At 38.8% G+C, this 12834-nt stretch overlaps 1 protein-coding gene across 5 annotated transcripts in view; it reads left to right on the forward strand.

Annotated features, from left to right (window-relative positions):
• aplp2 (amyloid beta (A4) precursor-like protein 2) overlaps window positions 1–12834 on the forward strand; it is a 91237-nt gene that overhangs the window by 53068 nt on the left and 25335 nt on the right. For 4 of the 5 annotated variants that reach the window (XM_074678981.1, XM_074678980.1, XM_074678982.1 and 1 more), the window contains exons 4-7: window positions 8548–8660; window positions 11355–11569; window positions 11798–11997; window positions 12213–12380. In XM_074678981.1, the coding sequence (XP_074535082.1) occupies window positions 8548–8660; window positions 11355–11569; window positions 11798–11997; window positions 12213–12380 (696 nt within the window). The remainder of the gene's footprint in view (window positions 1–8547; window positions 8661–11354; window positions 11570–11797; window positions 11998–12212; window positions 12381–12834) is intronic. The other variant, XM_074678985.1, reaches the window with a different exon arrangement.

Genomic DNA, 12834 nt, shown 5'->3' on the forward strand with positions numbered 1-12834 from the left:
ACACATGTCAAGTTAATAGGTTGGTATGAATAATGCAAAGGGCAAAGAGGAAGGAGCTCGGTGTAAGGAGGAAGATGGGTGTGCTGCGTGCCGTCTCTCCGTGCACAGGCTCAGCCGCTCCATGTTCACCCGTACCCAAACAACGGCTCTGCAAATGAATGTGATTTTTGTTCCATGCCGTTCTAATCCCTGCAGCGTGATGTCTTTGTCACACAGCAGAGGATTATTTTACACATTTTATTATTATGTCTGGAATAGTGGGAACAGTCGGTGGCAGATGTGTAACTGTGGTTTCGTTTCATGTGTGTGTGTGTGTGTGTGTGTGTGTGTGTGTGTGGTCTCTTCGTGCTCAGTAACTAATTTGTGAAGGGAAAACCTGCTGTGACAAAAGAGACGACGGCTTCGGAGCGAAAAACTGAAATCTTGTCAAGTGATTTTGTCTTGTTTTCAGTAGAAAATGCCTCCTTAGACTTAAAAAGTCCTGAAAAATGTCATGTTTCAAGTTATTTAAAGACAAAAATGACGTCTGAATTGCTTGTAACAAGTTAAAAAAAACCTGCCAAGAGAGCAAGAGACAAGTTTCTTGGATTAAGACATTATTGTAGTTTCAAGGAAATTTTCTAGAAATTTTTTCTTATTCCATTGGCAGATTTTTTTAACTTGTTACAAGCAATTCAGACCTAATTTTGTCTTCAAACAACTTTAAACATCTATCTTTACTTAAGAAGTAATATACTTCTCTTTATTTGAGCTTTTGAGCTTCATCTAATAGAGTTCATCCAGAGTAAACTAATATTTTTATCTTTAAAAGGTTAAAAAAACACCCACCAGGGCTGGACGATTATGGAAAAAATAATAATGATAAACGATTAATAAACACGGTTATTCAAAATTTCAAAACTTGAGTATTTATTGAACTACAACTTTAAAGAACAATCAAAAATGAATTAGCTTTAAAAAAATATTAAATAATAGCTATAAAACAAATAAATAAAAATAAATACCCAATCTGCATACACTTCTATAAAACTTGCAAAAGCTGCAACATGCAAAATACACAAGAGGGGTTGGCTACATAGGTAAGCGCTCCCTGTAGTTTGTTTCCTACAAATTTAGGTTTTTGCAAGGAAGATGATGAGTCTGTTCACTTGATCTGGCTTCAGTGATGATGAACGAAGGTAGGTGACAACATTTCCACCTGTGCTAAAAACCTGGAATCCTGGGTTGCATACGGTACTGATGGGGCACATGTCCTTTGCTAGCATAAATGTAACAGCCTCCATTATCTCTTGATGTCTTCTGGTGGGATATGGAGTGGCACTGTAAAGAGTGTCCTTAAAGCTATGGTCTACGTTCTGAAACCCAGTTTGGCTGATGAGACACATTTGAAAACTACAGCCTCACTCACCCCTCCCCTCAGTGTTCCAAGATCCCGCCCCCCAGCTCGTATCGCCCTTCTTCGCCTCCTAACAACACGCCCCCTCCAAAAGAGCAGATCAGAGCAGAGCTGACTGTGGGCGAGGCTTTACCTTTCTCGGCGTGTCTTCACCAGCTCAGTATACAATGCTAAAGATGTGTGGCTAACTTATGCTAAAATCTATTGACAGAGCCGACCCATTCTGACCAGCAGCGTTCGGTCATTAGCAGGCACAGACTAACCAGAGTTATTCAGCTGACATCTCCCACTGAGGTAAACACAGTTTCAGCCTTTTCCTCGAAACTTTTTCGTTTTCTTCCCTTCGCTGTGGAGGGTAACAGTAACAGCTTCCTGGTTTAGGTCTTCTCCGGCTCCATGATGCTTCGGTAGCTGAGCAACTAGCTGACGTGAGAGGGGTAGTGGGGAAAGAGGAAGTGGGACCATGGGCATAACGGTGCAGAGCAGGGGAGACAGGAGATTGGATGGACTAATGCACAAATCCGAAATCAGGGAAACGGCGGTTCAGATTGGTCAATTATTAAGCCGTTTTGCAGCTGCTGTATCTAATGGATTTTTTCGTTCTTTTTGGTTTTTATATTGCGTAGACTGGACCATCGGACCATAACGACCTCAAAACAGTGTTAATAATAATTACCTAGCCTCAAATCGTAGACCATAGCTTTAGTGGAGGACTGTGTTGACGTTGTGGTGCTGGCTGAAGCTGACAAGCTTGCAAGAAATTACATACACACAGCGCTGTGCGGTACATTAATCGTTTTTCTTCAATTATAACATTTTTATGTTTGTGAGCAACCGAAATTTGAAATCAAGATTCGAATTCAATTAATCCTCCAGCCCTAGCATTCACTATTGTTGTTTCTTTTTGTTTTTGTTTCTTCTCAACTTTTGGTTGAAATTGAATTTATCCCAGAAGAGTGGACATTCAATAACATGTCATCAATGGACTGTTTGGACTGTGATTTTACCTCTCCGAACTCTTTCAAAATAATTGATGTTTCTTTTTTTTAACCTGCAACAATAGTGTAACACTCTTGTATTAATCTTTACTTTTACTCCAAATAAAAAAAAATAAAAAACACATTGAACAAGACATTTTCTGGACCGACCAGTTAAATGTGACTCATATTGAGTATAATTAGACAATTTTTACTTAAAATAAGATAAAAACACTGATATAGATTTCGGTTACTGAAAAAAGATCCAAAAGAAATCAGTGACTGAAGCTCATACCTGACACACAGAAGCCTCCCCTTACTTCTAATGTTGACCTTTGACCTTCTTAATCCCCTGTTTGTGATGTTTTTGCGAGGCGTGGAGTTTATTTAGCCACTTTTGCTGCTCTGACGCACACTTTGCCTTTCCTGTTGACTAAGCCCTTTGATTCGACCCAGGGCAGGGCACCTGATGACAACGCCTGATATCATCAGAGGTGCTGAGTCTTGTGATTGTGGATGAGTCGATAATGGATACAGACTCAGACTTGTCTCACAACCTCTGGCTCTGAGCGCTTTCTTGCTCTTTAAAATGTGCTTAAATTGCCTGGACAAGTCTTTCCCAACCTAGGGCATGGGTGCCATAGCTGGCACATGATGCAGAGAATATAATAAAACTTTAGCATTGTATTCTGTAAAACACTTCACAAGAAATTGAGCACACTATAAATGTTCTTACGTAAAAATTTAACAAATAACCAGGACTTTCGCTTTAACCTGTTAATTAGATGAAACGATCTTTAAAGACCCAAATAATTTTGTTTTCTGTGACTATGTAACCACCAAAACTACCCAAGTATCTCTTTTATGTCTCTCTTCCTGTTTTTGATCCAAAAAACAGACAAAACATAATTTTTTTGATTGCGTTCATCTCAGGCGCTCCATCCTTTGATCCTCTCCATGATCTCCGTCGTCTTTTCTCACGATCACGCCGCTCTTTCTCTCTGAACTACAGCAAGACATCCTCAGTTGGAGAGTGAGCTGCCTGAACTTTTCTGACTTGCAGCATCTCGCTATGTCTCTGTGGGCTCACATCTTCTCCTCATATCCATGCTGAGCTCTCATCCAAAGAGCGCACTGCTCTCACCCACAGTAGTTTACAAGCATGATTTTGATTGACAAGCTTCGCCAGACCCTGCCTCTGGAGATGTCCATGGCAGCGGACACATACATCGTAACATTGGCCAGTTGACAAAAATGTGGATTTACAAATCTTCTCTTCTCTCTTCATGTATTTATTTGATTAGTCATGCACAACAATTTTGTAATGTCCTAGAATTCAGATTCTTTATTTTGGGACTTAAAGTAGATATGAGATTAAAATGCTATTAATTAGATTAATTAATTACAAATCCTGAAATTAATTAATTTTTTTAAATTCCCTGACAGCACTACAAATTACGTTACATAATACATTGAAATCATGATGACATAAGCGAAAGAATGTGTCTTGCAAGTAGGGATGGGTACTGAATTAGGTACTTTTTTTAAGTATTGATTTCTGAACTCTGTCAAAAGTATCGTTTCACGTAAAATCAAAAGGTAACATGTTAAGGTACCTAGCCACACCATTGTGACTGTGAGGGAGTGTAAGAGTAGGGGAATTTCCATGCTGGGCATGAACACAACATTGCAAGGTTATGTATTAAAGAACAATTATGTGAAATGGATAAAAACAACTCATATTTTATTTTTAAACAAATTTATATTTTTACCTCATTCACACAAAAAAGCACCACAAATTGGTATTGTTAAGTACCGATACAGATTGCCAGGTACCGGGCATCTGAAAGATACCCATCCCTACTTGCACGTGCATCACTGCAAATCTCTTTGGAGTTCAGACTGCTAGCTTGCATTTGCATCCATTTAGCCGTGTTATCGAGGCAAACAAACCAAGTTCCAGTCGTTCTTACCAACATTGCTGAACAAGAGAGTATGGATTTATTGCCAGGGATGGCTGGAAATCAAGGGATATGCACCCTTTACTGTAAAAGTGAGCAGCGTCTTTTTGAGACCAAACACGAAAACAGTGTTAGCAAAGTTTGTGAAACAGGGCGATACATTCAAAACTTTTTGTGCTAATTTAAAACCACCATCATCCCATAGCTAAACATAGAAAACCATTCAATGAGACATTCCTATCAACTCTTAATGATTTTATCTAAGAACTAAGTGTTGGCACTTTGGGCATGGGTGTATTTTAAAGTGGCAGGAGTCATGGAAAAGGTTGCCTACTCTTGTCTTAGAGTCTCAAATAAAAACAACATGTTTAAAAGGTGAGACTAACCTGAGAAGCACAGCTTTATTAAGACTTCTGCTGCATTATTTGCATGAACTGAAAGTCAAACCCTGGGGTTAAATGTAAATGTTAGCCTCATTATGCATCATTAGCCTCCAGCTACCTCCTGGTATTGTAGTCATGTGTCTCTCCTGGAAACCGCTCGGGGATCAGATTTCTTCTGCAAATCATGATACAAATCATAACAAATAGGAAGCTTGATATCCTTAACTGCAAGAACGACAAAATTTATCCTTTTTCCACCTGTCATGTTTGGAAAATCTTCAATATTTGAACAATTATAGCTTCCAAAAACAGCAGTCACTTCATATCCATGTAGTTAAGAGGTGAATATATTACACTGTGGATTATTAAGAGGACTGAACATATTACATGAGTTTTCTGATCTCATACACATTACATAAATCGAGTTACTCCACACTTCCTCTCTGAAAGTCCCTGAAACAGAATATCCGCTGCCGTCGATGAGCAAACTCAGTTTAGGCTTAATTGAATTTCCCGCCTCTCGGCTCTGAAGGTATCACTCGGTGTTTTCTTACCTTCTTACCTTCACACCCCTCAGCTGTAGCGCAGTTAGAGAGGTGAAAGGAAAGTTGGATAAACAGAGTACAGGCAGAGATAAGGTCACGGAGAAAGAGGAGAACATGCTTTCATGCTCACTCTCTGCACAGCTACACAGTAATAACACACAGAGCAGGAGCGCGCAGCTGCTCTCCAAACACCACCATCCATCACGCACTGCAGTGTGTCTGCGCAAGGTGTCTGCAGGAAGCTCCTCCACCGCACACCGAACGCAGCCTGTAAGCGTAAGACGATAAGACAGGGATCCAATGAAGAGTGGACGAAGGAGCTGGTGACCTGTAGCTGGGAGTCGTGATGATTTTCCCTCAGATGGTTTTACTGCCTCATTTCCTCCGGACATAAAGAGGAAAGGTTAGAGAAGGAAAGGTTAAAGGAGGAATGAGGGCACGAGTGGTCAAAGATATTTAAGTATGTGCTACAAAGTAGGTCAAATGTTTATTTTTTACCCAGAGAAAGCAAATGTGAAGAAGTGTCAGGACAAACAGGTTAAAAAACTGTTTTTACAGAGCACAGATGGCCAAGCGGTCAAAGTCACACCCCATGAGGTTCACCCTCCAGCAGGTGACCCTCTCCTATCTAATCATAGGCATAGGTACTCAACTCAGAGTACAAAAGTGAAATAATTAGGAACTGAGCAGTAAGTTTGAATGCCTAAATCTATTATTATTTATGAGAACTGTAAGGTTAATTACTATCTTCCTGCACTGACAGGGTTTAGGATTTTAATGTCATTGTATAATGTGCTATGATAAGATGTTTTCCATTCTCATCATCACAATCCCCTAAAACTTTTAAATGTAATTTTTTTTATGCTTTTACTGTTCTTTCACAATATCATTGTTAATTTAAATAATGAGTTATAATACAGCCAATGAAAGTGGGACACTTGCAATTAAGTGATATATAAGGTACTCAAAAAGGATATTAAAACATGTATTGTTTCTGAATCTTTTTATATCAATCATCAAAATAAGTCTGGTTTAAAAATTTTGAAGAAAAATATACTACATAAAACCAGAAAAAGAGGATAAAATATTGTATATGACAATATAAAACAATAATATTATCGTTATTATTATTAATATTAATAATATTATTATTAATAATAATAATTGTTATTATAACAATATACTATTATTATTATATCATTTTGTATTATATTATTTAATTGTATACATAAAATGACTATTATATAATATTTTTAAAATAATAATGATAGTAATAATAATAACAATAATAATAATAATAATCATCATTATTATTATTATTTTTATTATAAAAAAATTAAAATAAAAATTACGATAATAAAAAGATTACATTTTATTTCAAGGCGCCCAAGGACGCCGTACAAAACATAGTTTGACAGCATTTCAAAGAAATTTAAAACAAGAAAAATGAATAAAAGTGTAATATGATTTAAAATAATATAATGTAATATAATATAATATAATATAATATAATATAATATAATATAATATAATATAATATAATTACAAAATATAATATAAATCCTGGAAACTAAAGTGTCTCTTTAATAATAATAACAATAATAATAATAATGATAATGATAATAATATTTGTTAAAATAATTATTATAATTATGATAACAATAATAATGAATTGATGTGTATAGCTGCTTTTTAAAACATAGCTTAACAAAGTTATCTGACAAACAAGCGAAAACATAAATAGAAACAAAGCAAAAACCCAAGACACAAACACCTTAAACAGAACCCAACACCAAAAACCCAAATAGAGATCAACAGCAGCCCTGAAAATTAAAATTCAGAAAACATGTTGACCCAACAACACTGGAACTAAACATCAAGAACCAGAACAGGAGGACTTGAAAAGTCTGAAAGCTTGAGAAGAAATGAGGGTAAAAACTGTGAAATGAGATAAAAATGAAAATAAGATAAAATTAGAAGAGATGAAAGACTGGAGCATTCAGAATGAACAGAAAGGAGTTGAAATATAAAAATATAAGGTAATAGGACAGGATAGAAATAAAAAGAGTAGATATATTGATTAAAAACTGCATAAATAAATATAAAACTTAAACTGGTAACTGGAGAATTGAAGGTAATGAAGAGAGAATGTCACAGAAGAGTAACTCTGGATCTTTCAGGATCAACACGGAGCAGTATTTAAGTTAAGGACTCCACTAAGTGCGCTCAGTGTTTTTCACCAGCTGTGGGCAGAGTGGCAGAGGCAGGAGACTGAGGGTCTGACGGGTTGACGGGGGTTGTGTGAGGGGGTGTCGCTGCACCTCCTGGGCGGAGATGAGAAGCAGCTGCTGAGTCCTCTGCTATTTCCAGCTCTCTCCTCTTCCTACCTAACCCTCTCATTTTCCAAAACACTGCTTTTTCACCCTCGGCCGGCCTCGCCTGACTCACACCGAGCACTCCAGCAGCTCTGCCTCAGGCTGAGGTCGTGGCAAACCACTAAATGAGCAGTTATAGGACAGCTCCCAGCCCCTCATCCTGAAACCTCCAGACCCTCATTTGTGTTTTCCTCCCGCCCATTCCTCAGCCACTCTGATCTGGACTTTGCCCTAAACCTGCTGTTTATCCTCTCCTCTCCTCCTTTCTCTGTCTCTGCCTGGCTTTCCATCTGTTTCTGACACCAGCGTTTCTACCTGAGCGACTCGTCTCGCTGCCAGCCAATCAGCAGTCGCCGTCCTTTTTAATCTTTCTTATGACCTCTCTGCCATATGCTTACACACATGCTTTCAGCCTGAAACTATTCATAGGTATTCGCTGGATGCTTTTCCTGTCTTTTATTTCTGTCGGCTTGTTCTGTCAGCTCGATCCATGAATAAAACATGTCTGGATTGAATTCATCAAGCAAATGACATCATTGACTCACAGGGAGACTTTGGACTGTGTTAAAAGAGTCACAGCATGAAACCTGATTTTCTGCGCTGCCATTTTGATTACAGTTACACATTTGGCTGCAGAGGAGAGATGAATCCTCTTTGCTTCAGCTGCACGGACAGATGTTCAGGTGTCAGACGCCCTTTCTGTTCCACCACTGTCATGAAATGTAAAGGACCAGGCAGCTATGAATTATTAAACCATGTCTCTTTTTTTCCTCCCATTTCATCTGATATTCCGTTTTTAGTCCCGCTGGGTGATTTATTGTCTAAATGTCGCAGTGACCAGGAAGAGGAGACAGATTTTTTGGCAGGTAGTTGGCGTGACTAACGGGCTCCGTGTGATTCTCTGTTACAGTGGGCGAATTCGTGAGTGACGTGCTTCTGGTCCCAGAGAAGTGCAAGTTCTTCCACAAGGAGCGTATGGACATGTGCGTCAGCCATCAGCAGTGGCACGGAGTGGCCAAAGAGGTAAGGAAGGAATTACTTCACAGGAAACAGGAGGAGGCTCGCAGATAGCTGAGCATCAGAAAGGAAAAGATGAGGAAGAGGAAATGCGTCAGTTTAACTTTTAGGAATCAAACATCACTCCCTTTTGCTACTTCCTCATCCGTCTCTTCCTTCCCTGATGCTTTTCCACCTGTCTGGGAGTCTCAGAGGGCCTCTGATCACAGGCTGACAGGGAGCCCTCACATTTCAGCTCCTAATCAGATTAGTGTTGAGGCTGTAATGCAGCTAATCCCCCCCTGGGTAGCTCCAGAGCCGGCCCTCGAGGATCTGCTCTGACCTCACAGCACAGACCAACTCCCTGCCCCGGGTTTCTCCCTGCATCACGCTTCCTGACTCTTACTCTTCCCTGACACCTTTTACTGATGCCTCAACACAGGCGTCATCTGCAGCCTGAGATAGCGTGACATCCAGAGGCACCGAGCACCTGCAGTCGATAACAAATTTGTTACAACCCAGCTGCAATAAATCTTATCAGGGGGAATATCACGGCGAGAAAAATGACTCAAAAACAACCTCAGCGACTGCCTCAGAGAAGTTCTGGAGCAGGGCAGCTAATCCTCCAGTGAACTTTCTTAGCAGTCATCAGTTACACTGAAGTTGTGCTTCGAGCTGCAACAGGAAGCTCAGTGTTGTTAAAGGAAATATGACATTACTCTGAGACTGTGGCCGATGCATCATTTCAGGCAGGAACTGCCTCTGGGAGAAGTATCATGCAGGTAAATAGACCTGTTACTGTCAAGTGACTGCACTGGAAGGGTCGATTACTGAACCATCATAAAATATTATCTGCTTGGATTGTTTACATCTGATAAGACTTGTAAAATGTAGGGTAGAGAATGCTGGTGCAGCAAAAAATCTAAGTCAGACAAGTTGGCATTCGTTAACATGAATTCAGCTGACACACACCCAGTGAACTAAATGAACTTTTGAATCCACTTAAATTCAGATGGGTCACTTGTATCAAAGTTGAATTTATATGTATGAGTTTAAGGGTCTGCAACCTGCAGCTCTTCAACTCCTTTGCAGCAGCTCCTTGTAGCTTTAAAAACATTATTGAAACAAAGAATCTTTATTTTTCTCACAGAGAGTATTGATGATTAAAGACACTGACACTAAATAAAATCTTGGCAATTTGTTAAACTAAATATCCATCACATCTTGCAATAAAGCCCGCCTACACACTTCTTCACCACCTACAACATCAACAGCCCACCAGCTTTCCATGCACCTGTGGCTAAAGAAAATACAGATTTTATTCTGTGTGGATGAATTCATTTAACTTCAAACATGCCGGCTAAATAAACATACTTAATGTGTAACAAGACACGAGGCAAACAACAAAAAATAATAGGTTTAGCAGTATTATCAATGTATGTTACCAAATGTAGGAAATATTCAATAATAAGAATGAAATGCAGAAATTTTCTTTTTTTTTTATTTTGCATGTTTTTGAAATTTCACAATTGATTGTAATATTTGCAAAATTTTTACATTTCATCTTTTGTATAATTTTAGCAAATTTTTGATATTTAAAAAAATAAAAAATAAAAATTCCAAATTTTGGATGATGCAAAGAATTTTGACATTTTTGCAAAATTTTGAAATTTCAAAAATCACTGATATTTTTGCAAATTCATTAAATTTTAATTATTTAACATTTTTTGTAATTTTAATGAATTTTTAAAACCTTTTAAATGGTTAAGAATGTATAAATCTTTTACTTTTTTAATTTTTGCATATTTTTGAAATTTCACAATTGATTGCAATTTTGCAGTTTTTACATTTTAGTTTTTTTTTTTCATTTTGCACATTTTTGATCTTTCAAAAAGAAAGTTGATTTTTTGCAAATTTTGGAAAGTGCTAAAAGAATTTTGAAGTTTTTGCAATTTTTTGAAATTTCAAAAATCATTGATTTTTTTGGAAATTTAAAAAAAAATCAAAATTATTGATATTTTTGCAATTTCATTAAATTTTGATTCTTTAGATAATTTAATTTTTGTAATTTTTCAATATCTTTGGAAATGTTTGCAAATTTTTAAGAATCAATTTTTGCAAAAATTTTGCAATTTTTTCCAGTTTTGTTTAATTATTGCAAATTTTTTCATTTTTTCATTTTTCTGAAATATTTTCAAAAATTAAAATTTAAAAACTGTTATAGCAAATTTGCAGTAATTACAAATAACTTATTTAGGTGATTATTCACTTGATTTCATAGAATTTTATACACTGTATTGTCTTTATTGGGAATATGTGAATTATTATGATAAAGTAAATTTTGAGGATTCAAAATGACTTTTAACCAGGTGAGCTGAGGAAAAATGGCTCTTATATTGCATTCCCTTGGTCTAGCTCCATCAGAAAACACAACTTTTTGTTTTAATAATCTTAAACCCAATAGAAGCAGTTTTAAAATGAACTAAAAGGTCATTCTTTTTGAATTCTGGGAGTATTTTGGTGTTATAAATCCCTTCCCTTTGTGTGACTGAGTGGATAAAACTTCACATCTCTCCCTCCATGGCTCAAATGTCACCTTGACAAACCTGAAGTTGATACTTGAAAGCAACGGGAAGCCAGAACAGCACAGCAGCTCCATCAATCTGCCGCCCTGTTTCACTTTCAGTCCACATCATCACTTTCTTTCTTCTGCCCCGTCAGGCCTGTGCCAAGAGCTCCATGGTGCTGCACAGCTACGGCATGCTGCTGCCCTGTGGCATCGACAAGTTCCACGGCACCGAGTACGTGTGCTGCCCCTCCTCCCGTGTCGGGGACTCGGCTCCACCCTCCCTGCCCTCCACCGAGGATGATGAAGAGGAGGAGATAGAGGATGAGGAAATTGACGAGGCTGATCTGGTTGAGGAGGAGGAGGACAGGTGACTGAAGTCTGCGGTTGTGTGTGGTTGTGTTTACGATGGAGGCACGTCTTTGAAATATTGCGGGAGTAATATCCCCGCTGAAGGCCGGGCTTCACTGGCCATCTGGATGAATTAAAGCGCTGTGACATTGACCTATGGCAGCTGCTCTGCCTCGTTTGATAAATCACTCCTCTTCCTGGCTTCGGCCCCTTCACTCAATCACCTCCGCCTCTTTCTCCTCCTCAGTGAGAAACCAGCCGACGAGCAGCCCACACAGAAGGAGGAGCCAATGGATGTTGACGAAGACGAAGAGGAGGAAGACGAGGAGGAGTACCACTACGTCTACGAGGATGAGGAGATGGACAAGGAGGAGGAGGAGGAGAAGAAAGAGAGCAACAAAATGTCAGACAGCCTGGATGAGGACAAGTCTCTGCAGGAGGTGAAAGGTTTGTATCGAGATGTTGTGGATAAAGTGTTAACCCTTCCTTCCCTTCCCCCTCTTTCTCTGTGATATTGTCCCTTTGTGTAACCATCACTCATTTATTGATGTAACATGTGTAAGGATTGTTTTCATGGGAGATTGTGGATAAATAATAACTGAGACTGGAATTAAGTGCTGCCCCTTGTGGCCGGATGATCTAACAGCGCTGTCCTCTGGCAGCGGTGTGCACCCTGGAGGCTGAGACCGGCCCCTGTCGTGCCTCCATGCCCCGCTGGCACTTCGACTTGAACCAGAAGAAGTGTGTGCGCTTCATATACGGCGGCTGCGCCGGCAACCGCAACAATTTCGACTCAGAGGAGTACTGCATGGCCGTGTGCAAGCGCCTGAGTAAGTCTCATCCGACAGAGGCCGGTCTGATCCCAAACCTTCTCTCTTTGTTTGTGTTTCTGCTGCAGACTCTCCGCTGAAAACACATTTGGATAATTCAGTCTGTCGCTGACTCAGAAGAACAACTGTTCTCAAATGTTCAGCTGTCACTCATTCAATCAGTGCATTTGTTGTTACCATACTAATCACAACACAAAATGTTCCTTTATATCACCTTATAGAGGGATTATTTGTTTATCATCAACAGTGGATGCAAGCACAACTTGGGTGCAGAAGCACTGCGGGGTATAAGTAGGAGTTTACCACCAAAAAAACGCATTTTTCAACTAAATATCACTTATATGGATGGTAAATGGCTCCCAGGTTTGTGAAATAGCGGTGCAATTTCAACAAACAACTGTCACTTGATGCTCTTGACTGCATAATCCTAACTGAAATCTTATCAAGTGTTTTA

This window comes from Halichoeres trimaculatus, unplaced genomic scaffold (genome assembly GCF_033239565.1).
Source record: "Halichoeres trimaculatus isolate MK-OKI-2021-1 unplaced genomic scaffold, fHalTri1.1 fHalTri1_scaffold_9, whole genome shotgun sequence".
NCBI classification, from domain to species: Eukaryota; Metazoa; Chordata; class Actinopteri; order Labriformes; family Labridae; genus Halichoeres; species Halichoeres trimaculatus.